This window comes from Rhinolophus ferrumequinum, chromosome 12, assembly GCF_004115265.2.
Source record: "Rhinolophus ferrumequinum isolate MPI-CBG mRhiFer1 chromosome 12, mRhiFer1_v1.p, whole genome shotgun sequence".
Taxonomy (NCBI): Eukaryota; Metazoa; Chordata; class Mammalia; order Chiroptera; family Rhinolophidae; genus Rhinolophus; species Rhinolophus ferrumequinum.
Genome location: NC_046295.1, coordinates 76,429,154 through 76,456,120, shown reverse-complemented (window position 1 = coordinate 76,456,120; position 26,967 = coordinate 76,429,154). Strand labels below are relative to the sequence as shown.

The window sequence follows — 26,967 nt, the reverse complement described above, 5'->3', positions numbered from 1 at the left end:
CCTGTGGATGATGGTAAGTGAGGGTTGACCATATGCCAATTTACTCGCCCATCAGCAGCCTGTAAGTTGTATTTGCTCAATGTCCTAACCAATACTTGGGATTGTCAGAAATTAGTTTTTGTCAGTCTAAAAGATATGAAATGGTGTTTCGCTGAGTTGTAGTTTTAATTTGCACCTCTCTGATAACTCAAGAGCTTGAACAGCTTTTCCTACGCTTCTCGGCCATCTGGGCTACTGTTTTTGTGATTTCCTGTTCCAAATTCTTTGCCCAACCCCTTTTTGTAGGTTCTCTCTCTCTCTCTCTCTCTCTCTCTCTCTCTCTCTTTTCTTCCTTCCTTCCTTTTTTCTTTTTCTTTCTTGTTTGTCTTTTTCTAATTGATTTATAGAAATAATTTGTGTATTCTGAATACCAACCCTTTGTTGGTTAACAAATCACAGATGTCTTCTTCCAGAGAGTGGTTTTTCTTCTTTTTTAACCATGTTTCTGATGTCTATTGTCATGCAAAAAATTTTAACTTCTAACATAGACATTTTCAACCTTTTCCTTTATGGTCTTTGTTTTTCTGACTTAAGAAATCCTTCACCACCATGCTGTCATAGAGATAGTCCCCCATGATTCCTTGCAAGTTTTCAAGTTTGCTTAATACATGTTCATCTAAATATATAAATGCCCAGTTCTCACCGCAGATCTCCTCAATCAGAATCTTCAGAAGTGGGATCTAAGCACCTGTCGTTTTAATGAAAATCAGTTCCAAGGATGATTCTCAGAAATGCCGGCAGACCCGTTTCCACCCACTGGATGCCGATGTTAGCATCTCCTCTCCAAAGTCCCAGGAGACCATATCCTCTGAATCCCTCACTGGCTCATCCTTTCTCTTTTTGTTCCCATACTCGAAATGCTCCCAAAGGTCTATTCATGGAAGGATTTGTCCACCCTTACTGCATCAACATTATTGACACGGCTCAAATATACCCCTCCGGGCTTAATTCCACTGTTACCTTTCCTAATTCTCCCAGGAGCGCCAGTAGTTCAGTATGGTTTTCCCAAAACTCATCCAATAACTTGTTTTCTTACTTTTGTCGGTGCATGATTGTTTTCACAGTCTCCAAGCTATGGAATCACCTTTGATTTCTCCCTCTCTTTCACACTCTACAGCCAATCATGGGATATCATCCGTGCTCCCCTCCCATACTCATCCGTGCTCACCTCCCATACTCATCCGTGCTCACCTCCCATACTCATCCGTGCTCCCCTCCCATACTCATCCGTGCTCACCTCCCATACTCATCCGTGCTCCCCTCCCATACTCATCCGTGCTCACCTCCCATACTCATCCGTGCTCCCCTCCCATACTCATCCGTGCTCACCTCCCATACTCATCCGTGCTCACCTCCCATACTTATGCAGCCCAGCTCCTCAGCCTCATGGGTCCTCACTGCTTTGTCCCCAGATTCCTACAATAGCCTCGTCAATCTTTCTGCCTCCTTATCCTGACCGATAGCTCTCTAGGCTCTACTTATACACTGTCAGGGGAAGAAACCCAGTGTGCCTTCAGGCCTCCACTGCTTCCTGTGAAATAGTTTTTCTCTACTCTGAGTTGAAATCTATCACACCTTAATTTCCACCAGCTGCTCCTCCATCTTCACCCTTCCATTTTTGCCATCACTTCTAGTTTGGCCCACTGTCTCCTTCGCAGCACTCCAGCTACATTGCCTGTCTTCTCTTCCCTTCAGTTTTCTAAGACTCTTCCCATTTTAGGCTCTGGAATGCTCTCTCCAAACTCCTTCTTCTTCCTGAACATCCCTGCCCCCGTCCCAGACTAAAAATTACAAAGAGAAGAATGGATTGACACTTGTTTTCCCCACTAGAGTGTAAGCTTCACAACGGTAGGTGCCTTTCTGGTTCTGTGCACTGCAAAACCCTTGGCACCTAACGTAACAGCTGGCACAGAGTTAGGTCTAGTGGGGTTTTGTTGAATGATGAATGAATGAATGAGTGAATGAATGCCAGCCAACCCTTTGGTGCCATATAAAACAAGTTAAGATCACTTCTACAGGAAAGTCCTTCAAATATCTGAGAAGCGCCATCACATCCCCTATGGTTTTTCTTCTTTAGAGGGGCCGGGAGTGACATGGGAGGGTGATGTGAGCAATCCTAGGGGCTACTCTGTAGCTTTCTCTAGGGTCTGGCCTAAGAGACAACCCCATTTGTTCACAATTCCACTTTCAGCTGCTGTTGGAAGTGAGCTGCATTGTACAGCATAGTCATGAAATTTGTTTTTGAGTCAGACATAAAAATATTGTAAATGTTGCCTCAGGTTAATCTCAAAAAATTCATTTCACAGGTTACAACAATGCCAGTAATATGAGCCAACAAAGAAAATGCCATGGGAGCCATCATAATAAACAAATTGTGACGTCATTCACTAGCCATTAGATCCTGACAAAGTTTACATTTCCTACGTCTACTGGTTGGTGTCTTTCAATAAATTGGTAATGCAATTAAGTACAACCGACTGACATTGTAACATTAAAAAGAGGATCAGCTGCAAGTGTCAAACTCATCCAACTGTATACTTAGGATTCTTGCAACTTATTGCATATAAATTATAACTCAATAAAAACTTATTTTAAAATGTCATACAGAGAAAACACATGACTCTGACTCTAAACTTAAGGTAATACTGTATGTATAGAGAAATTATATGTGCATAGGTGTTGCCTGATATTTATGTAGCTCTGTCTAACCCACCAACTCACTGCCGTATCTTAGGCAAGAAACAGCTCCTTTCTGGGCCCTGAGGTCTACAACTGTAAAATGGGGCTTAACAAATTAGTTCAACAAATACTGATAACCATGGTAACTTCCTCATAGGGCTGCTGGTTTTAATGAAAAAATACATATGAAGCACTTAGTGTGGTGTCTAGCTTGGGCACAATAACTATTTGAATAGAGTCTGTGCATCCACACTTCTCAGTAGGAAGCAGAGTGTGTGTGTTCTTGAAGAAAAACACAAAGAAGGAAAAAGGTATCTTTGTGGAAAGTTCGGGACAAGCTAGAATTTGCTGTAATCTAAAATTTTCTCACTTTAGGAACATAGCTGTTGGGGAGGAAAACCTTTTCCTCTACCCTGTTAGGTTCTGTGACTGAGGCCTGTGAATTAAACTGACAAAAGATAGATTAACAGGAGAAAGGGCACACAAATTTTACTTTTAATTTTATGTGCACAAGGGCGCCATAGAAGAGCAAACCCAAAGAAGCAGTAAGACATAGGGGCTTATATACCATTTTAACAAAGGGTGATAAATTGTAAAATGACTGGACGAAAGAAAAGGGATTTGGAGCTTCTAAGAGTGGTAAGTCATGGGAAGGTAAACACGTGGGAGAAACTAATGGTAGATGAGGGTTATTTTGTAAGGTTTGTTTATGAAGACTCATCTTGGGGCCTTCTCTTTCTCTGGTGATGGAGCTGTTCTCCTCTTGGTACAAGAGAGGGGAGGGGGAACCTTATAAAATGAAATTTATACCCTGCTTTTATGCAGAAGGGGCAGAGAGTTCTTCATGTGTCTGCTTTTTCTCAATTGCCTTCAACTCAAAATAATCCTTAGGCCAAAGTGGCAAATTTTGAGGTGGCATATTCTGATCCCCATTCATAGCCAGTACCAATATGTGAAAAATTCTTAGTATTGAACATAAAAATCAGTGCTTCTGGAATTGACTGAATTTTACCTTGAGGTAATCTAGGAGAGGGCCCAGGCTCTTTTTAAAATGATCCCTGTATTGTATTCTAATTATCTGGACCAGTTTAGATCCTCTCCATGCTTATCTGTGCTCACTTTTCCTCCAGGCACATTCAGACCCCGCAGTAGAAAAAAAGCTGCTTACTCTGTGCTTTTAAGGTCAAACTATACTTTTGAAATATTTTCTGAAATGTTTACTTCACTAAGCTGCTCTGATTCTGAGATAGTCTGAGAAAATGAGACAACGAAACCACGGCTGACGGAGAGTGGTGAGGTAAGTCAGGGAGATATTCTTTAAAGAAAGCAAAACAATAAACGAAACATAGAAATATAGGAGGCAAAAGTATTTTTAACTAAGGACATTTATTACTACAGGAAATGACAAGAAAACAACCAGCCTGCTTCCAAAGCCAAAATGGGTTTTGTGAAAACGAGTGTTGGCTGAGAGGAATTTAGGGCAGGCCAGCTGAACCTATTTCCTTTTGCCTCTTAGAAACAACGATTAAAAGAGCAATACTATCTGGTCACTATTTATAGTGTGTCCTTATGGTGTTCTGCACTGTATTTTCAGATGAGGTGAGCACCAAAAATGGGTTGCTGGTCCTTGAGGGCTATAAAATGGGAAAGAACAGAAAACGCGGATCGTCAACGGAATACAAATCTTAGTAATGGCATCACTTGTTTGAGGAAAAATGATTGCTTTTAGCAGTTTTCCCTCCAGGCAATGCTGAGCTCCGTGGTGAGTACGGCACCTGCAGCTTCTGTTCCCAGAAAAAGGCCAGGATGTCCCAGCAGAGCGAGACCACACACAACCTGGAACTCCACGTCACCCTTGAAGGGTGAAGACCCACATTCTTCTCCCTTCGGTTCAGGCCACCTCCCTCCCTGGGGACCTCACTGCTCCTGCACCTCCAAGTGTTACCTCTGTGCTAACGACTGCCCAGACCAAATCTGCAGCTCAGACTTTGCTCTCTAACTGCAAACTCAAGCTTCCAAGTGCCAGGCAGCATTGCATGGACACCCGAGCAGCCCGTAAGCCATAACTTGGCCCAGATCACAGGTACTCCCACTCCCGCACGTGCATCTCAGCACAGCTGCCATCTTCTTCCTGGTCACCCAAGGCACCGAGTCCAGAGTCATCTTCATATCTTTTTGGACATCCAGCACCTAATCAGTCACCAGGCCCTGTTACTGCTCCCTGCACAATATTGCTTCCGGAAGTTGTAGGTTTGTATCTGTGTATTTGTATTTCATTCTTTCAAGAGATAACACACTCACGTGGTTCACAACTCAGAGAGTCTTACAGGCTGGATAGGGCAGTCTCCCCTCTCTGTCTCTCAGCCCACTTCCGTAACTCCCACAGACGCTGTGTGCATTTACAAAGAAAGAGAAATACATATCCCCCCCCCCACCCTTTTTACACAAATGGCAACATACTATACACAACTCTACTCCTCGCTTTTGTTATTTTTCCATTTTATGTATCTTGGTGATCCTTCGAAAGCCATACCAAAAAAACTCCTGTATTCGTTTTTATGGCCACATAGTATTCCAATGAGCAGAGGACCCTATTTTATGTAATCAGTTCCCTAGGTAAACAGTTTTCGATCTTTCGTTATGACTAGTAAACAGCAATGCATAACATTGTATGTGCCATTTTGCCCAGGACACATGTCTCTGAGTCCCTTGACCCTTTTCCCCTTCCATTTCCACTTTTTCCGCTTTAGCTCGGAGTTTCCTTGTCACAGAAGCCTTCTAAGGGCCATCTCTGCTCTGTGACCCTTAACTTACACCCAACAAACATTTAGTGAGCAGTTTCTATGTGTCAGATACTCTGCTAAGACAGGGAAGAACAGGAGGATGAAAACAAATAAAAACAAACAAAACCCCTCCTAACCAGACCCCCACAGATCAATCCTCTCCTGTCTCACCATTGTGGAGCTTTGGGAGCTTATAAAAAAAAAAAAATCACACTGCTCCCTTCTCTGTGTTGGCGATTGGTTGAGAATAGGAGTCAGGCCAATGGAAATCAAAATATCAGTTTCCTTACTGTCAAAATTTCATTGGCAAACAAAGCCTCACACCAAAACAGGCTTCCTATAACTTCCCCCCAAGCTTAGACCTTGGACCGGCCCCCTTGGGGGACAGTCTTGTCTGTAGAGAGGCAGACACTCGCCTGCCTGGTTGCAAGGGAACTGCTGTGTCATGACTGTCAAACTCCAAAAGGGGAAACCGAGGCAGATGGGCCCCCACAGCTGTCTCTAGAAGACTCAGGTGTGTTTTTCCACGGGGAAATATAAGAGGAGATAACACACATGCTCTGTGGGCAACCAGATCCCAAAACTGAGAGAGGAAAGGGGAAGGGGACAAGTCACCTGTCCAACCTCTTTCTTCCGTGGGAGTGGAGCAGACGTTTCTTCAGGGAAACACGAGGACAGGGGAATGGAGTGTCCCCTAAAGTAAGCTTGCAAGCTGGAAGCTTGTGCAAGCAGCACTGTGTTTTAAAACCAGGCGGTCCTTCACTCAGGAGCAAACAGGTCTTTCGAGGCTTTTGGAAGCTATTTAAAAATGTCGAAATACAGAATTGTCTAATAATTGTATAATGCCTTAATGACAAAGTCTTTCAACTATATGACAGCTTTCCTCAAAAGATCAAAAAGTAAACCATCGCTAATTCAGCCTGAGGAGGGCAATTAAGTCTGAATTATGCTTTTTCAGAAATCCAACTTTCTGGTAGCATATTGTAACTAATCATAGGAAGGATTGATAGTAAAATAGAATTCGCAGATAATTCAGAAGGGTTTAAGAATGTTTCAGACGCTCTTCTCTCCTGCCTGACATCCTTTTAAGGCAGAATGGCCCTGAATAACCATCTTTCTAATAGCTTTCCTTTGTTTTGTCCTAATATACTGAGCTGAAACACCTCTGTGAAGAAATTTTACCTTATTCAGGGCCAGTAATAGCCCTGAAACGAGGATACGAATTAGGAAAAGTGATGAATGCAGAGGCCTGCAATCTGCCTTCCCCCCAAGCCCCTTCCCAACTGAAATTACATCCTCAAAGGTGCACCATGGTTCCCCAATCATCAAATCCAATGGTCAGGTTTTAGTTTTGATCTTCAGATTTTCTGTGGCATTCGACACCTTATGCCAGATCCCTGGGTCCCACCACTAGGGATTCTAATTAAATAGGTTCCACGGTCCTTATTTTTTAAAAAAGCTTCCTACGTTGTTTCTGTGATCAGTCACAGAGCGCTGCCCTTCTTCTTGACACTCCTCCACTGGCTTCCATGATCCACTCGAGTCCTGTTCTCCTGCCTCCTGAACAGTCTTCGAGGCTCTGTGCTCACCAGGGCCACCAGGCACTCTGCCCTCTGCCCCTGGTAACTGACACTCCCCCACAGAACCGGAAGGGACGTGTGACCCAGACTGGGCAACAAGGTCCTTCACCAGGGCAATTGTAATGGATGGGGCAGATTGTTCCTCTCAAGCTGCAAAGCTGTAAGGATACACTCCATGCTGCCTGAGATCGCTCCGTGGGCTGCACAGTGAAAACTCAGGACAGCAGGAGACAGGTCAGGAGGCAGAGAGAACCAGGACTAAATAAAGGAGGGGAGGCTGTGGGAGTAAGAGAAAAACGGCCTGACCCTGCAGCATATGAGACCTTGGATCTAGTCACCCCTGAAGCCAGATCTCCCTTTCTTAGTTTGCTTACATGAATCTGTCCTTTTTCCTTTTTGGCTTAAACTAGTTTGAGTCGGTTTTCTGTCACTTACAACCAACAAGCTCCTCCCTCGTCCATCTCTTAATGGGTTTACTGGCCTCCTTACTGTACATAGCTGTGACATTAACATTTTAAAAATCAGAACCCAAACCATCACTGTCTGTCCTCAAAATCCACTCAGAACCAATGTCCCAAGGATTAAATACAGCATCTTTCATAATATGTCCCCCAATTTGACTTTGCAGACTTCCTACTACTTCATCACGTGAGAGACAACCCAAGATATGGCCATCTAGAAAATCCTCCTCCCACCGCCTCTACCTAGTAAAATCTATTCAAGAAGGAAAAAAGAAGAAAGGAAGTTTTACTTCATTTTCAAGGTCCATTTCACATTACTCTCTTCAAGAAGACTTTCCTAAGTACTCCCTGCCCCCAAAGATGTAACTGTACCCCTCTTTGGCCTGATGGCATTTATCTAATGATCTTTGTCTTATTCTATTTTGGATTTTGTGCTGTCCCATCTCAGGGTCCTCTTATTAATGGCAAGACCAAACACTCAGTTGCTTGAGTCAAAACTCTGAGGCTCACTTTCTCACCCCATCAGCCATATGTTTACCAGGCCCAACGTTACTCTTCCTCTTCGATATGTCTTAAATCAATCCCATTGCTCCCACCACTCACCAGAATGCTTCCTATCTCCTACCTGCCCACTTTAATAGGCCTCTCTGCCATCAGCCTTAGCATACTGCAATCTAGCTGCCCACTGACACCAGCTATCTTTCCAAAAAGCAAATCTGATCATGTTACGCCCCAGCCTAAAGAGTCAGACCGAACTTCTTAGCAGGGTGGTTAAGCCCTCCCACTCCCCGAAGAATTGGCTTGTCTGCCTCCCCAGACTCACTGCTCCCCACTCTTCAAGAAACACAGGCCAAACCAGACTGTTCATGGTTCCCTTACCCCCTGAAGTGCTTTAGTGCTGCTGGCGTTTGCACGTGTATCTGGGAAGGGCTCCCTGACAACTGCCTGGTAAAGTTCCCAGCCCTCACGTATTTCCTCTGCTGAGAAATCTCCTTAGACTGCCCTAGGTAACAGCACTTCCATAAGCCCCCAATTCACTGGAAGGAGATGCTTTCTTTGCATCCCCAGTACCTAGCACAAGGCCCAGCTCTGTGCTTGGTCCACTTCACTGGTGCCCAGTACAGTACGGTTGTATTCATCACTGGACAGCGGTATTCACCACTGGCCAAGACGCCCTGGGGACACTTTGCTCCTGACCGCACGGCTGAGCACGCTGAGGTTAGGGTGTGGGCGCTGCAGCTCGACAGACCTAGGTTCAAATGCCTGTTGTCACCTACAAGCTGTGCGTCCTGGACAAGTCTCTTCATCCTTCTGGACCTCAGCTTCCTTCCTTGCCTGTAAAATGGAGCTAACAGTAGCTACCTCGTCAGGTTTTTGTGTGAAGACTAAATGAGGAAACACATTTAGGATGTTTGGGTAAGTGTTTGGTATACAGGTGATCAATAAATATTTGTTGAATGAATGAATGAATAAGCGGCCCACAGAATGGCAGTTCTTAAAGATACATTTTCTAGCCCGTTTTCAGAGAACCCAAAATCCTGGTAGAAACAGTTTCAAGTCTGACCTTTGAGTCCCCTGAGTCTGGGGTCCAGCCCTTGGCCGGCCCCCGCCCACCCCATTCTCGCCACAGCTTCGCCAGCCCTGCAGCCACCCATCACCAGGGCTCGGTCCCGCCCCCAACCAGATTCACCAATAGGGCCAGGAAGGCACCTCCACACGCTGTTTCCGCTGCGTCTCATAGGCTCTCCCTCGGTCCTGCCCGCCCCTTTGACCACGTTATCCGCGCAGTGCACTGTGGGGCTGGTAGTCTAGAGGCGGCGGTACCGGTTGGGCTACTGTCAGAACTGTAACTCTGCTTGGGGCTCCAGGGCGGGAGCAGCCCTTCTCCCCACCCCACCTTTGGTAGATAGAGCCCTGGCGTTCCCTTCCTTCCCTTGCACAGCGCCAGCGCTGCCAAGGACGCTGGTTACCAGTCGCCTCCGAGAAATGGGTACATTTCGCTCAGAAAATTCAGTACTCACTGAAATTTTAGATTTTCGTTTCAGATCAAGGAGACATTCAATCCCCATATTCCCATAAATGCACGTAAAGGGCCATTTGTGGAAGGTACGGTGGTAGCTCTGGAAAGCTAGCAGTGACTCTAGACTTCCCCTAGCTCCCCTGGAGAATCCACTACAGAACTAGCAATTATACATTTATCCAAACTCTGTGAAGCTTGTCTATTTCAAACTGCATTATCTTTAACATCAGAAACGCTAACAAAGGCTCCCCATCACCTAAGATAGAAAGTTCAGACCCTTTAGCTAGGCATACAAGGTGCTTCATAACGATTTTGTATTTATGTGTGACCACATTTTTAAAGCAGCCCTTCTCAACATTTGCTGCACATGAGAATCACCCGGAGCATTTTACAAAATACTGGTATTTATGCCCCACCGTAGACCTCAGAGTCCTGGAGGGATGGTGCAGTTTCCATGTTTTTCAAGCTCTCGGGGTGACTCTCGTGTACAATGGGGCTGAGAACCGTTGGTTTAACGCCTATCAATATTGCTGGAACACGCTGTCATGGGATCTGGGCCTTAGCTCTGCAGTCTCCTGTTTAGTGACCTTCTTGCCCCTTTCCTGCCTGGTGATGCTCATTCTGCCTGGTGAAGCTAAAGCGTTACCCCTTTTCTTCCCACTCCTCCAGCAGATTGCTTATTCCTACCGCACTTGATACATGCTTCTTTTCTAGCAGCGGCACTGGCGTTATCTGGTCACCTGTCTCTCTCTGGAAAGGCTCTGAGTCCCTGGAGGGCAAGCGTCCTGAAGAGTCCTCTTCACCCACTCCAGAGCCACTGCACGAGAATCTCTGGGGGTGGGCCTCAGGCCTCAGTTGTTTTTTAAGCCCTCCCTCCACCCAGGTAATTCTGACCATGCCCCTCGCTAGGCATTAGCTTCACGAAAGTCAGCATCAGTGAATATGTATTGATGAATATTGAATTGATGAAGCATCTCATTTGTTGCATTTAGTTGCCTTTGGTTCCCCTGGAGAGATAAGCACCCTGTCTTGTAGTATCTTCTTCATTCATTTATGTATTCATTCATCCAACAAATATTAGTACACAACGTAACAAAACTCTGGGGATTCAGGGGTAAACAGGGAAATACAGTTACCACTCTATGGGACTTAGAATCTATTAACATATTCGTTATATTTTAGTTATTTCTGTTACTTCTTCTGAATAATATTGGATTTTTCCCCTTTTAGATACTATTTGATATTCCAGTGTAAGGAAATCTCTGATTCTCTTATATACCCAAAATGTTGCTGGCACATAGAAGGCAGTCTGTAAATGCTTATGGCATCAAGGCGCCACATTGCTTAGCAGTTATCACAGTTTGTCAGCATTTGTGTGACTGTTTGATTAATGGATATCTGTCCCATGAGCTATAAATCCCCTGAAGACAGGAATTGAATCTATTTTGCTCACCATGCCTGACACAGGGCCTGGCTGAGTAGGTGCTCAATGACTCTTCCTAAGTAAATAAACACACGAGTAAGACATTGTTAAGAACAGAAATCTCCCAAACAAATAACAACTCCTTCTCCCCACTCTATTTTCCCCAAACAGGTAACGTTCTTCCTGAGGGATTTCAAGTTACAGTGAGCACGAGCCCAAACAGATGATGCTTTTTTTACTTACTTACAGGTTGACCTGGGACTCTACTTCAGGGTCTTTTGTTGGCCATGTCTGGAGGGGCTGGATGCCAAAGGAGAGAGATGACTTTGCTTTCCACAGAAGGGTGTGTGCGATCTGACCGCCACAGGACCCCTTCGTCAGCGGATCCATCAGTGGGTCTGGAGGCTGCGGTGCTGGACTGAAGCAGGAGTTGGGAAAGGCACTGGGAACAGAGAAGAATGACAGACCAATCACTGGCCGATTCTAGCACTCCTACCCAGAGGCCAGCCCCGTTAGTAAGTTAGAGGGGAAGCCAAGGCACTCCCCAAATCCAGGTGCCCCACCAAGACTGCACCACGCCCTGAATGATGCCCGAGCACGATACGGGAGAGGAAGGCATCATGCCCCTGGAACTGTCCAAATGCGGTCACACCTGAGCGCGTTATTCACACTGCCACGTCAGGGAAAGGAGGACATTGAGCATTTAAACCGTCACAAACCTCCTTAGGAAAATGCAACATTCATTCAGGAAGGGACAGCTGTGTCTAGAGTGCTTTTGGAGAATCGTTAGTGGTGGGACCTTATGTCCTTTACTCCGTTAGTCTAGGGGAGCTTGGATTATCTCCTGATTTCCAATGGAAATTTCTGAAAGCCATAAAAAGGGCCTACACTGGCAACAACACTAGACAACAAGGACCGAACCCTCATTTCAGGAGTAATGGCATAGGGCACATCAGCAGTGGACGCTTGCTGAACTAATACATGGGTTCCTGGGAATAAACTGAGACCTGCATCCCTGAGGCCTGCGTGCGCCTCTCTCTGCTGATACAATGAGGAAGGTGGGGAAGGTGGCTCTAGGGTGACAGCTGCTTTGTTAGGGAAATGTAGGCATCTGGCTCCTTCTGATTGGAATTATTTTCGGAGCCAATTAGCAGAGTTCTCCACTCACATCTACCTCAAGGGACAAACAAGCAAACAAAATCCAATGACTTGGAGACGGAAAAATAAAAAGCACCCTTAGATAACACTTGGGTAGAAAAGGACTCTTATAACATCTTCGTAATAAAAACTGTGACAAGGCAAGAGACAGAAGGCTGAGTGGTTCGCGGCAGTGTAACGGAGGTGAAGCACCTGCTCGGGAAACACTCTCTCGATGCCAGGTTGGATGCCACGAGAAGTGACTCCATACAGCCTGGGTGTTTGGAGCCAGACAGACACTGCCCACTGTCAGGCTGCTACAGTTGTACCAGTTGGGCTGCAGGCATGTTTTTTTGTTGTTGTTGTTTGTTTGTTTGTTTTTTAAGTCACTTGCCAGGTCCTCCTGGCATTCGTCCTTTCTAAATGATGACCCAGTCCCCACCTCACCCACACATCGCCTTTCCTGGCCTGGCGCCCACCTGCTGCAGACCTGACCCAGACTTCTAGGTGGTCTCCCCCTCGGCTGGCTCCCCCTTGAAAGCAACTTGATAGACACGAAAGGCTCAAGCCTTCCTTCCACACACGACAAATGGCAAGAAGCCAAGGTTCTGGCATGGTATCAGCTGTTCTTTACGCAGTGGAATCCCAAGTCTTCTGAAACTCAGTGTCACTGAGGCTTATGTCCGCCTTAGCAAGAAACAAACAAACAACAAAGCAGGGCTTCCACACGGGAGACATACTCTTTTTTGTCTTTTGAAACCGCTAGATTTTTTTAAATTACAAAAATAGTAACTTGCTTGTGAGAGATTAAGAAAAGTGCTCTTCTCTTAATCCTGCAAGTGAAAAAAAAGTGCTCCTCAAAGAAACTGATAAGGGAGTGGAGGAAGCAGGCCAGTGACATGAAGTCCCATTTTCATTTCCCCCTGGGAAGGGACAGCATCGACTTCTGGGCAGCCAGGTCGCCACTTGCCTCAGGTGATGACGGAGCCTGGGAAACGCCAGCAGGCAAAATGAGACGTGTGGATCTAAAATACACACCGGACTTTGAAGACTTGGTACAAATGGAAACGAATCTACATGATCTCATTAATAACTTTTATATTGATTACATGTCGAAGATAAAATAGATTAGAATTCATTTTAATGTGGCTCCTAGAACATGCAAAATCACGTACGTAGCTTGCTTTATATTTTGGACAGTGCTGCTCGAGGTAGATGGAGCCTCAGAACTGTCCCCCCTGGGACAAGGAGCCGAGGACCACGTGGTGGTGTGGGATGTAAGCTCCCAGCTCCTTGACGCTCTCTGCACACAGGGCCAGGACAGCCCACCTCAGTCACCCCAGTGTGGGTGCTGGAGTGACAGTGACAGTGCACGGGGGTGGTGAGGGGACAGTGTCCACAACACTCCACCTCCACTCGCTGTCCTCTTCCCACTAAGTTTGGTCTGATTCTTATCACTCCTCTCTCGACGTATCTGCAAAGCTTTATGTGACACGTATATGTAGACTAGACAATGTTCTGTGACTTGCTTTTCTATTTGAAACATAGTCGCAGACATCTTTGTAACTCAGTAAATACAGGCCATCCTTAACACGGAACATTACAGAATGAGGTAACCTTAGTGACTCACACAGTGGAGAGTTCGCGAACTTAATTGTCTACCTTTGTATGTGCTCACATTCTATTTAGTTTATTTTGATCTTGCAATACTAAGATTACTTCATTGTCTTGGCACGTTATTTTCTAGCCCTCTAATTTTTAAATTTTTGTTTAAAAACACTTAAATGCTAGTTCTTTTAAACCTTACCCACCATTTAGACTGACCTTTTCGCTGTAACTTTACCCTTAGAGTTTGAGTTTTTTAATACTTTCATCTAGTTCTTTAGCTTCATTTTCTAACCTCGCAGAGTCTGTTTCATCACTGTTAATTTTAATCCTTTTACTCATTTCTGTTACCGTTCCTGGTTTTAACTTCCTAATTTAAAAAATGTGCATTCCTCTTAATCTTCTGACATATCTTATCTTTATTGTCTCACTATTTAAAATATTCAGCAGTTGAAGAACTTCTTGGAAAGATGGCAGAGTAAGCGCTCATTTGCATAACTCCTTGGAACCCATGGAAATAAGCAAAAGTAGCCCAGTATAGAGAAGAAAACTTACTGAAACAAGAGAGTGGCCAGATTCTGTGCTAGAACTCTGGAGATCTGTGTGGACAGACGGAAGCCAACACCAAGTGCTGCGAATCCTGTGCAATGTGAGGGAAACGAGCAAGCATGTTCTGGGGGCCTGACAATGGCCAGTGTGCGAGGAAAGCGGGAAGCTAGGGTTGGACTGGGCAGAAGCTGTTTCTTCTCCTTTTTCCTTCTGTTTTTCTCACTGCCCCAGCTTTCTAATATGAAGGGGACGCCTACTCTGAGGAAGGGCTGAAGAAGAGAAGGAAAAATACACCTTAGGAGGCATGTGACCTCTTTCAAGGTGTCAATGTACAGCACACTTGAATCCACAGAAAGATCCACGAGTCACGCGAAATCCCAGCGAGCCAGGCCCTCGCTGGAGGGGCCCGTCTGCCCTGAACTTGGAGGGGGAGAGCTGAAAATTCAGGAGAAGTCCTGCCATGAGGTCACATACACCACAGGCACAGGGGACCCTGCCGATGGGAGGGAAAGCTGGGGACAGAGGGAAACCAGATGGCACGTTCCCGCTGCCCCTACACCCTTTCCACCTCCCAAGAAGCATCAGGGCCAGACCTCCAGCTCAAGCTCTGAAAGAGAACATTCACCGTTGCTCAGACAAACAGGGCGGGGCGTCAAGGTGAATCTACCCATATTGTTAACCGGTCAACACGGTCCTGGACCAAACTGCCTTCATTCAAAGATGAACATGCGGGAATAAACTAGCACAGGACCCACGAAATGAGGTTTGCAAAAGGCAGAGGAAGAGTACAGATCAGAAGATTTTGCACAGGGATCAGATGAAAAACTTAACAGCTTTGTTTTCTCAAGAAAATGAAAGAACAAGAAGTCTCTCAAAACAAAAGGTCAAATAATACAACAGTCTTCACAGGCTCTAGGAGAAAACTGTCAGAATATGGCAAGAAAAAGGTTGATTCAGTGTGGAGGTGCTTTCTGGGAGCGGGGTGGGCCTGAGGACAGGAAATGAGGGCGTCCAAGAGCGGATCTCCCGTGTGGCGTGCTGTTGTACACGTGGAGGTTTGAACTGGACTGAGAAGAGCCCTCAGAAGCCGGTTTAGTTTTGTCCTCTCACGTTGTGACTCCCAAGCCCTCAGTGTGTCTTGAGTGTTGAGTACTGGGAGTCTACAAAGATGGCACTAATGAGACACGTGGCCTACTTCACAGATAGCCAGCCCTGTGCTGATGGCCACGGGGAAGCAACAGGGTCCCTGAGAGAACTTGTCACTGAGCTCCGGAGGGCGACCAGCAGCTGCGGTGGCCATGGCCAGGCCTGCTGAGGCCCAACGATGCAGCAAGAAACAGCACGAAGAACACCACTGCAGCACACATGCCGGCTCAAATGCTGTTGGGCCGACCCCCAAACGCAGCAAAACCACGGAACAGGCAGCGAGGTCTCAGTTCCGGCCCCTTCGCCGTGGCCGTGGCCGGTACCTCCTGTGGGGCCACCTCCATCCATCACTGTGCTTCGGCCCTCATTCCATGGGGAGCAGAGGGAACTTCTGGGAGGTGCACGCCCTCCCTTGCATTCTTGATCTTGTGCATTATTCCTTGGTCTGATTGTTGGCTGAAAACAACCTTAAACCAAGCAGAAATCACCATTCTTGCCTATCTTTAAACCAAGATCAGCTTTTTGGGATCTGAGCTGGCTCAGCAGGTGCACCCCCGCAGAGCTGGGGGGCGGTGGGAAGACAAATTCCCTCTGGCCCCAAAATCTAAACGTTCCCCTCCCACACACAGCTGCTGCCTGTCCTGTCACCTTCCTCCTCCACGGCACACGGCACAATGGAAGTGGCCCTGGTTACACACTTCTCTACTGGTACCTGGTCTGCCTTCGTCTTCGAGGGCCCGGCCCCCATCTGTCCTGCTCCCCGTGTCTCCCCAGGGCCCAACACACAGCAGTGCTCGACAAATATCTGCCGAATGAAGTAGTGACTATGTGAACGTCAAGAACACGAGAAAAAGACACTCCTGCCACCGAGACACAGACTCAGGCTGTGTGGCTTTCTGGAGTGAGGTCCTGGTGGCTTCAGGCAGACCGCTGTGGGACCTGCTCAGTGTCTCTGCCAGCCTCTGACAGGCCGGGGCTTTGTGAGGCCTGTGACATGTGCATCTGCAAAACATCAACCCAGGCCTGGTCAGTGGCACTGACACCAGCAAACAATTAATGGCCGGCAGCTCTGCTAGAGACACTCTTCCCTCTGGTCACAAAATGCAAGGCAGGCGTTTGCATCCAACTTTCCACTTGGGCTAAAATTATGGAATCACTGACACTTCTGGTTGGAAAGTCCACTTCAGGCACCCATCTGAGGTGTGGTTTCCCATTTTTACCTCCTCGCCCACTAAAGCTGCTCCAAGACCAGCATGCCAGGTATGCACTGGCACACCAGGGTACAGGAAACTTCCTGAGTGTGCTGCCAACTTTTGGCCAATGTGTCAAATTTATTTTTGCTGTACTGAAGAAAAGATGCTGTTTGTGGCAGATACCGTGGAACGACTTGCTCAATACCCATTTCAATCCCATCCTAGGGTGCAAAGGTGGGAAAGCTACACTGTACACGTCCCAACCTCCTTGGCAGTTCCAATTTCGATTCCACAAATCAGATGCAATCACGAGAGACTCGGATTTGGAAGGGAGCCAGGCAGATTCAGAGAGAGGAGACAGGGCATCATTCTGCTTTGTAGGTCATGGCGGAGCTGTGTTGCCTGTGGAGTCAGCAGCTTCTTGGTTCTAGGGCTTTCTGAGGCAGCAGTGGCAGCTTTGGGGATCGAAGCAGAGCTGGCAGTGTGGTTCCGCAGTTGGCTGAGGTGGCAGCAGCTTCTGGATTGATCAGCTTCTTGTTACGACGCGGCAGCTTTCCTGATCACAGTGGAGGGCCGTGGTCTCGGGGGCGCGGAGCCGCTCCTGGAAGTCGTACTGGAGTCGCTGCCCAGCCCTGCCAACAACTTTGTAAGCACCGAACTCCCCATATCACTGTTAAATCTGCTCTGCTTGTAGCAAGTAGACTGGATTCTATTGTTGGCTACAGATCACCGACTGCTAGGCCTTCTGTAGTGGCGTCTGTCCGGTTGGAGTTTGAGCTGAACAGTGCATGTGACCCTATGCAGAGTGCAGAGCAGGGCACAACCTCCTTCTGGTGGGTGCGGCCGTATAACTTCCAGTGGGCGATGGAAAGAGACTGTGTGCTTTTATGGGAATACACAGGCATTCTGCCTTTGGAGCGTAAACGAGGGCTTGCTCAAAGCTCTAGGTACTTCTGCTCACACTGCAAAGAGGTGCTGAAGGGCAACCAAAGAACAGCACCCCAATCCTGGATGCTTCTAAGGCCACTGCTGCGTGGGGGTGGTGACGGCGCTGTCACTATCACTGACCTGAGTCATGCTGCTCATGGGCTTTTCGAGTGTGCCACCAAAAGTGGTATCAACTCGTATGTGTTGCGGAAAACACAGGAGTTGAGAAACACTAGTCCAACCTATAGCTGCTTTAACATCTCCAGTAATAAAAATGTGGCTGCATCTTGACGTCAGCCATGGCAGCTCAGGGAGCACCGACTGCTGGGGTTTCTTTCATGTACGCGGTCACCTGTTTTATTATCCCTCATACCCATGGGGAGTTTGGGTCTAGCCTGGGGCCATACACAGAGTGGGCCTCAGTCCTTTTTCACATGATACCTTTTCAAATGTGGGAAGGCAGCTGTTATAGCCTCTGTAAATGTTCTCTTTTTCAGGTAAAGCACCCCCTACTGAATCTTCTCACTCCTGGATCATTTCCATCAGATATACACATCTTTATAAAACAAAAGCAAAAAAAACCAGAAACAAAACAAAAACAACCCCAAACCAAACAAACCAAATCAAATACACAATTTTTCAACTCACATCCCCTCCGCCCCTGCAGAGTTGACTATATTCATCGTTTCCAGTTCTCCTTTCATTGTTTCTTGAAGCCAGTCCAGTCGGACTATCTTCCTCACTATTCTCAAGAGCAAGCTCTTGTAAAAGGCCACCAATGACACACCTGACCCTAAACCCAATGGTCAATTCTTAGCTCTTCCTTCTGTTTGACCTATCAGCAACGTGACACAGAAAATCATTCCCGCTCTCTTTTTTAAAAACTATGTATACTAATTTCCTCAAATTAAAAAAAAATTATTTAATAATATCATGCAGCCATGATTTAATAATTTCATATTTAAGTCTCAAAGTCTAAATTTTACTTGGGATTGATATGAATAGTTAACCAAAGTTCAGCAAATCACAGTCATTCTTCCTGACTCACAAAGTTTATGTATTGATTCCCTTTTTGTAAAGACGTATGGTATCCCTTTCACCCACAATTTTTTTTTTTTTACCTTTTCCTATTTCACTGTGATTCACAGTCACGTTAAAGAACAAAACAAAAACCTGATGCATTCTTCCAACCCTTCTTACCTGAGTGTCCGTATCTGCACCGTCGAATATGGTAACCCCAAACCACACTTGGCAATCGAGCACTGAACATGTGGTTAGTCTGAATTGAGATGCTGTACGTGTAAAATATACACCAGAGTTTACACAGTACAGAAAAAAAGGTAAATTATCTTAATTATTTTTACTATGGACTACATGTTAAAATGACAGTATTTTGGATATCGTGAGTTAAATACAATCAACTATTAAAGTTAATTTCACCTGTTTCTTTTTACTTTTTAAAATTGGCTGCTAGGAAATTTTAAGTTCCATATGGAATTCTACACACTGGTTATTACCAGAAGAAGCCACTTGTTTCTTTCCACTTAACATAAATGAACATCCCAGATCTTTTTCCAAGTCAGAAGTATAAACTGGCATCAATCTTTTTAACACATGATTAGTATTGTAGTGATGTAATTCTGATGGATTTTTCTTTTTAACTTTTACAAGCAATCCAACAGCGCGGAGCCTATATACACCTCCTTGAGCAGTCACACCGCATTGCTAACTTGTATTTGTTTACTATCTTCAAGATCTTAGCTCTAGAGTCAATCAGATGTGTGGTCTATATTTTCCCACATCTCTACACTTGCACACTGCTTTAGAGCTGCCCCACCCTCCCCAGGAAAACAAGCAGTGAGTCTTACTGATAGGCCAAATCCCTTATAATTTTCCTACAATATTATTTGTCAGACTTCACCTCTGTTCAGATCTTCAGGTCTGGAAAGCAGACAACCAAACATAATTTTTCATGTTGACCTTCCAAAGCAAAACTAATTTGACTATTGTCTTCCTCTAAGAAAGGAAGCTGGTTTGTATTAACTTAAACTCTTAGTGAATAATAAAAGATTTTTTTCCTTCTCATAGGAGAACAGACATAATATGAAAATTAATTTTCTTCTGTTGGCCGTAAGAGCCCATTATGTCAGCCCAATAAGGACAGCCCTTAATAGTCTTTCCCAGGAAGTCTGCTGTTTTTCCAAAAGAAAACTGACAGCAGCAGATTTATTTGTGATTAAATACTTACGAGCTTGACACAAACAAAAAGACATAATATGGAGGAACGAAGACTATGAAAACAGCTCACATTAAAATACTTGTTCATAAAACTACCTAAAAAAAAAAAAGTCTCCTGGAAAAAATGAAGAAAAAAAAAATCCAAGAATCTAAGAGTCAGGAGAAACATAAGGAAGAAGAAAAGAAGGCAACCCAAAGCATAATGGATAATTGTTCTTTTCTGATCCTCTCTTGGCCAGGCAAACCATATTCAGGAACAAGTAAGCATCTGTCTTGGCATCAAATCTGTTCTCATAATGCATGAGTTATGTACATTACTAATAAGGAAGTTACTGTGTAGGAAGCAATATTTGGGAAAGTAGAAAATGTTTTCCATTTGTAATTCCCAATCTTCTGTCTATGTAGGGCTCTGCACCCACTCTGGCTAAACACAGTAAGCATAATTTAACCATTGAACTAAGGTAGTCTTTTACAAGAACTAAAATAAATACAGAAACCCCAATTCTGTGACTTTGGCGTGGCATGTGGGTATCAGTATCTTGGAAAGCTTCCCAGATGTAATTGCACTCCGCCCCTCTCCCCAACCCCCAACCCCCACCCCGATCTAGTATCCATCCCTCTTCTGGTAATAGCACTGATTTTTTTTCCTTTGGGCAATCACTGTCTCTTGGTCTCTATGGATGGAAGTGATCTAATCCCTCAGTTCTGGGTTGGGCATACGACATGGGTTCAGCCAATTAGCATGTTTTACTCCCTTCTGGCCAAAATGATTGGGCTCAGGGACGAGCATAGAATCCAAGAGATCCAATGAATGTCAAGCCTGGGACATGCTCTAGAACCACTGAGAAAGAAGCCCCATCTTTCTGCCTGGGATAGTTAATTTTCTTTGCCTCCATCAAGAAAGACCTTGAGAATAAAGCCAACCCAGAAAAGACAAGTGACATTATTGTCAATTGCCTGGGAAAGACTGATGACATTATTTGAACACCTGGCTCTGTCCTCTCCCAAAGCTTGGTCTACCCCAGCATTTTGCAATTGCATGACTGCATGATTCTTCTTTGCTTGTTATCCATAGCCTTCGATAATCTTTAAAACAAAAATTAACTGGTAAGGCCCCAGTCAGAAAAGATGGCAATGAGTTACTAGTCCAGCTTGTGGCTGAAGAACTCTTCAATGGTGATTACAACTGGATGGCCAGAGTAAGAACCACTTGACCGAGTCTGCACCCCACAGTGCAAGCCCCCACCTTTCACCTGGAGTCAGAACCGCAGGCATTGCTGCTGCAAATGATTATGAAAGCAGAATCATGAATGATGGGTGGCAAGTATAATGAAGTAAGCTCTGACTTTGCAATTAGGGAAAGACGAGAGCTGCCCAATACTAAAAAGGCTTGCCTTATCCTGTCGTGGGCTCCCTGCATTACCTTCGAGGATTGCTTTTCAAAACGGATCAGCAGTGCTGGCATTACTTGTGAGTTTGTGAGAAATACAATTCATAGACCCACACGACCTAGTGAATCACTGGGGGTGGGGCCCAGGAAACTGTTTCAGTAGCCCAACCAATGAGTCTCGTGTGTTAGGACTGAGAACCACAGTATCCGACTAGACACTCGTTCTCAGTTTCCTGCGCTCCATCCCCAGAGATCCTGATTGAGTAGATTTGGGCTCGAGCATGAGAATTTGCACGTCCAACAAATTCCCAGGTAAAGCTGATGCTGCTGGTCCAGGGATCACGCTTTGACTACCACTGTCTGCGGTGGGTGTTGACCTAAGTGATGTGTCAAGTTCCCTTCAGGAGAGATTCTCTGATCTTTAGAATTTGCCTTGCAAAATCAATCCTACTAATACGTAACCCTGTTAACACTGTGACTGCAACGGGGTCCAGTGTTGTAGCCAAAAGGACCCAGCTCAGCAATAGAAGAGTAACTGAAAATAACTCGGGTTCGTTGACTGTGTTTTTGAATCACCACAAGGTCACCAAAGATAACAGATCTATTTTTTTTAAATATATCTTAAAGCAACAAAACAATAGGGAGACCTACTGGCCTCCTTCATACAAAGCAGGTGTTTCTGGTACCGCCCACCTCTAAACACCCCATAAAAGTTTTTTTCCAGCCAGTCCTAACCAGCGTCCTGAGTACCTATAGTCAGTCCTTCTTCTCAAACCCTGTCCTCCTAAATCTGCAGCTCGAACATGCAAAACAGCAAGGCAGGACCTTGCTCCGCAGGCAGAGGAGCAAAAATTGAATAGGCAAAGCTAGCATTTTAACGAGGCAAGGGAAAGGAAAGGTTGAGAACTTTCATATAAATGTTAACCGTTTTTTGTCCATAAAAGTTACCATTTAGTAGTGCTTTGTGCCAGATACTGTTTTTTAGCACTTTGCATAAGCTAGTTCCTTTAAAGCTCACATCAATCTTGTGAGATATGTGTTACTGTCATTTTACAAAGGAGTTAACCAAGCCTCAGAGGCATTAACCACTTGTCCCAGGCCACACACACAGCAGGTGAAAGGACAGAAATTTGAGCCGAGGTCTGTCTGAGTCCAAAGCCCTTGTTCTTGAAAACCATCTGAAATACCTTCCTGTAAAAATCAGGACACATATATCTAGGGCAAGTGGCCTCTCACCGACACCTGCCTGCATGCCTAACACCTGGGCCACTCCTTGCTCCTTTATATTCATTATGCAACATGTTTGTCCACCAGCTATCAGAGCTGATGTGGGATATTTAGCAAAGACAGTTGCCATCCTGAAAGTAATGCCTTTTTTCCCCCCTGATGTCAACAAGATGATTAAGTAAATATAGTTACACCAGATTTTAAAAGTCCCTGAACACGAGGCAGTGGCATTTAAACTTGATCTGATAGGAAATGAGAAGTCACTGAGATCTCTGCAGGAAGGGAGGCTAATCTGGCAACGCGCCCACAAATGAGGTGAGGCTGTTCCCCACCCCCCCTGCTGTCCATCAGAATCAACTACAGGGCTTCCTTCACATCCCCACACCCCACGAACACCCTGGCCTTTCTGGAACAATCGGCCTGGGGTAAGGACCCACACACCCGTATGGTTAAGAACTTTCATAGGTGATTCTTCTCCTGTTAGCCCGAAGAGTCCATTATGTCTGTCCAATACAAGGTAGCTCTTAATAGTCTCACTTAAAAGTGCAATAATGTAGATTAATGGATTAAAGAGGTAATTTTTTTTTTTTAGAGCAGCAAGAACAATAGGAGAATTATAGCTAAACATTGATCTCTTTTAAGTTAGGGAAGTCTTTCCTAATTAAGGTAAACCGGAGAAATAGATTTGACTATATTAAAAAAAAATCATAGTAAAAATTTTAACAAAAAAACACCACAAATAAAGTTAAAAGGCAAATAATAAACTGCAATAAATATTTGCTACATATTTGGCCAAAAAACTTCATTCCCTTAATAAGTAAAAAGTGCTTCAATTCAATAAGGAAAAGATAAACATTCCAAAGGGAAATGGACAAAGTGCATGCATATATATTTTATTTAAAAAGAAATACAAATTATGAATAAACATGAGAAAAAAGTTTCACCTCCCTACTAAACAAAAAAAGTCAAATTAAAACACAAGTATCGCGTTGGCAAACATTCATAAATGATAATGCTTAGCACTGGAGATGAGAAAAAACAGACACACGTATATGCTTTTGGGAGAACTACAATGGTACAACTTCTGGTGCCATTATGTTTCAAAAGCCTTTAAACTGATCATTGTCTCAGATCCGATAATCCCTCTCATTTCTACGAATTTACCTGAAGGAAACAGAGTACCTCTTCATACACAGGCTAATGCACATGGATTCAATGTCTTTAGTAAGAGTGACAATCTGGCAAGAAACTGCATGTACAATAATAAAGGCGGATTAAAGAAATTGTCCTCCAGCAAACATAAATTATTTTTGTCACCAGAAAACTGGTAATCATTATTTCTAAGGCTTATACAGTAATGTTATGGAGTGTTCAATAGAGGAAAAAAACCTCTGGAGACCAAGAAGTCCTTTAGTCTTTCAGGTGGGTAAGGTCATGAGGAGAAAGGAGAGGATGGTAAAAGGGAGAATTCAGAGCAAGAGAAAAACTTTCTACTTGGTGCTGTCCAATATTGTAAACATCAGTCACATGTGGCTATTTAAATTTAAGTTAATTACAGTTAAATACCATTTAAAGTTCAGTTCCTTAGTTGCACTAGCCATATTTCAAGTGCTCAGTAGTCATAGGGGGCTGGTGGCTACAGTTTCAGACAGCACAGATTAGAGAATGCTTCGCAAGCTCCATTGGACAGCACTCATCTAAACTTTCTCCCTCACACCTGGATCCAGCGGGCGTCCGGCTTTGGGCTCATCTCTTCAGCCTCATCTCTTGGTACACTCTTCCTCATCCTCCTGTTCCAGCAACAAGGGAGGAAGCACCAGAAGGACAGAGATCGTATTTGTGTGGTCCTCCCAGACAAAGAGGATCTCCCAGGCATATTATCCAGGTAATTATACACAAGGGCATGTGGAAGAGCCGACAATGCAGATTATTGATACAGCCCCGAGTTCAGCCTGGGATTCAGGGAAGACTTCCCAGGGGAGGAGGGGTTAGGCATTAAGCACAGAAAAGAGCATGATATGAATAAAGGCACTGATGAGAAAAAGCGCAGTGTAAGAGAATTACCAGCTGGTCAGGCATTTAATCACTCAGCAGATAGTGACTGTCTGTAATGGGCCAGGCCTGAGCCAGGCTCTGCAGACAGAGCAGGGACCAGGACAGCAATGGCCCCTGTCCTCATGATGCTTATACTCACTCTCATCCAGTACTGCAGGAGCACCAAGGGTGAGGCAAGGTGTGCAAGGGCTCATACCTCAGATTAAGGATACTCGTTTGTTTTTCAGCCTAGCAGTGGAACCCTCTTTTTGGCCTCCTGGCTTCTATCGCTCCTTGTCCCCATCCCAGTCACCATCTGTGGGAGATGGAGAGCTCCTGATGGCCGCCGCGGGGGAGGGGCGGGGGACAGCGGTTAGGCAGCGGGACGGGCACAGCTGACAGTTTGGGTAAGACCCTTCCTGCTGCCAGTGAGGATGTGGATTTGAGAGAAGAAAGAATAAAGACGGGAAGTCTAGTGGAGAGGCTGCGGGAGTCATTTAGAAGCGCGGGGGGAGCTGAAAAATAGCAGAGCCAACATCAGCAATATTGGAGCAGGAGAAGGCCCTCCAAGTTAAGAAAATGCCCTCGGAGGGAACCGGGCTGGCAGAGCAGAGGGAGCGCCGCCAAACCCGGCGAGGGAGGGCGTGTCTGTGGGGCAAGGTTCCAGGGAGGAGAGGGAACCGAGCATCTCGGGAGAGTCCCCAGGCCAGAGGAAGGAGGCCAGGAGGGGCACGGGCACCCCCAGCGGAGGAAAGGTGTCGGCGGGTCAGAGGGGCGCGAGAGACCTCACCTGCTGGGGGCCACTCGGCGCCAGGATGGGCGGGGCTGTGAGGCAGCAGGTGTGCGTTACCTGCGGAGCGAGGATGGGGAGGCTGGAGCTGGCCCGGGTCCTGGGCCAGCGCAGAGGCTGCCCTGAGGAGGGAAACCTCCCTCGGAGTTTAGCGGGGCTATTTTCCGACCTTGTCCTTGAGCAATTTACAAGCGGCGGGCAGGGCATTCTCCACAGCCCGGATTCCGCCTAGAGCCAAAGCTCTGCTCCGGGCCTGCCACAGGACCGACGCTTTGCGGGCGTCTCATCTGGTCTGGATTCCCGACGCTCGCCAGGTTCTTCTCTGGGGTGACCCCCTTCGCACCTGCCGCTCGGGTGCTCCAGCCCCCTCGATCCCTCACCGCTCGGCCCAGGCTCTTCGCCGGATACCCTCAGACCTCCCCGCCAGCGACCGCACCCCGCGCCGCGGCCTCGCAGCCCTCAGTTCCCTCCGACTTCCACCCCCCACACGTGGCCGGCTCCCCGCTTCTGCCCCTCCCAGCCGCACCCCTTCTGCCCGCGGTACCTGGGGCTCTCGAAGCTGCACCCCCTGCGCCGCAGCGCCGCCCTCTTCTGCCGCAGGAGCGCAGCGGCCTCCCCACCGAGCTCCTGCTCCATCGCCCCGGGCGGGGGCCGCGGGCTCGGGCGCACTCGGGTGGGCTCGGGCTTCGGCGGGCCTCGGAGGGCCTCTAGGCTCACGCGCCGCAGCCCACGCCCCGCCCCGAGCGCCTCCGCCCGGCCCAGGCCCCGCCCCTGCCCCGCCCCGAACTTCAGCCCAGCCCACTCCTTGCTCCTAGCCGAGTCCAGACCCCGCCCCTCACTTCAGCCCTGCCCACTCCGTGCCCCTCAGCTGCGTCGAGACCCCGCTCCGGGGCCCCCATTCCCGGAACTTCAGCCCAGCTTACCCCACGCGCCTCCACCCAGCCAGTGCCTCGCCCCGTCCCCGCCCCGCACTCTAGCCACTCCCATCCCACCCTGGTCCCAACCCGGTTCCCGGTGCTGGGTCTCCGCACCTCTGCTAGGCGTGCACACACGAAAGGCCCATTCAGCTCTGTACTGTCCACGGCCCCGCCCCTCCCTCTTTTTGCCCCTTTGCACTAACCCAGGCCCAGGTCACCTACCTCTCCGCTACAGATCTCCCGCGAGGTCCCCGCCCTCACCCCAAGGGTCGGCTCCCTCGAACGTCGCTCCTCCACACCTCAGTACCCCCAGGCACTTTGTAATGTAGCACGGCGTCGTCTGGGAGCCCACAGGCACGGCACCGTCTTTTCTCACCAAAGCCCCCATACTGCGCTCATTCTCGCGGCCCTCCTCAACCCTGCGGGGAACAGGGCTCCGCCCTCAGCCCCGCCCCTCCAGGCCCCGCCCGCAATCTTGCCCCGCCCACGCAGGTGGCCCCGCCCGTTTCCCCTCTCCTTCGCGGGTGCCCGGGCGGTGGCTGGCTGCGCGCAGGGGCTACATGCCCACCTTCAAGGCTAAATAGGCATTCTGCCACACAGTCTGAGTTAGCTCGCGGATCTCTCCATCCACCATGAGGAAGTACCGCTGTCTCCTGGTGGTCGTTTGTGGCACCTGACGCAGTGAGGCTGAGGGGCTGGAGCTTTGCAGGCTACCAATCGTGGGTTCAAGTCTTGCCTTCATCACTGTCCAGCTGTGTGACAACCCCCACATCACACCATCCTCCTTCCCAAGTCAGATACATCCGTCTCAGAGCCTTTGAACACTGCA

The 26,967-nt window shown here is 46.9% G+C and overlaps 1 protein-coding gene across 3 annotated transcripts in view; it reads right to left on the bottom strand.

The window, feature by feature from the left end:
* GARNL3 (GTPase activating Rap/RanGAP domain like 3) overlaps positions 1–26,436 on the bottom strand; it is a 125,604-nt gene extending 99,168 nt beyond the window's left edge. The window contains exons 1-2 of one of the 3 annotated variants that reach the window (XM_033123062.1): positions 26,361–26,436; positions 11,233–11,427 (exon numbers count right to left, since the gene is read on the bottom strand). In XM_033123062.1, coding sequence (XP_032978953.1) covers positions 11,233–11,375 — 143 coding nt within the window. In that variant the 5' untranslated portion in view covers positions 11,376–11,427; positions 26,361–26,436. Of the gene's footprint in view, positions 1–11,232; positions 11,428–25,221; positions 25,480–25,765; positions 25,947–26,360 lie in introns of those variants that run through there. The other 2 variants (XM_033123061.1, XM_033123063.1) reach the window with 2 other exon arrangements.
* Between the last annotated feature and the right edge of the window lie 531 nt (positions 26,437–26,967).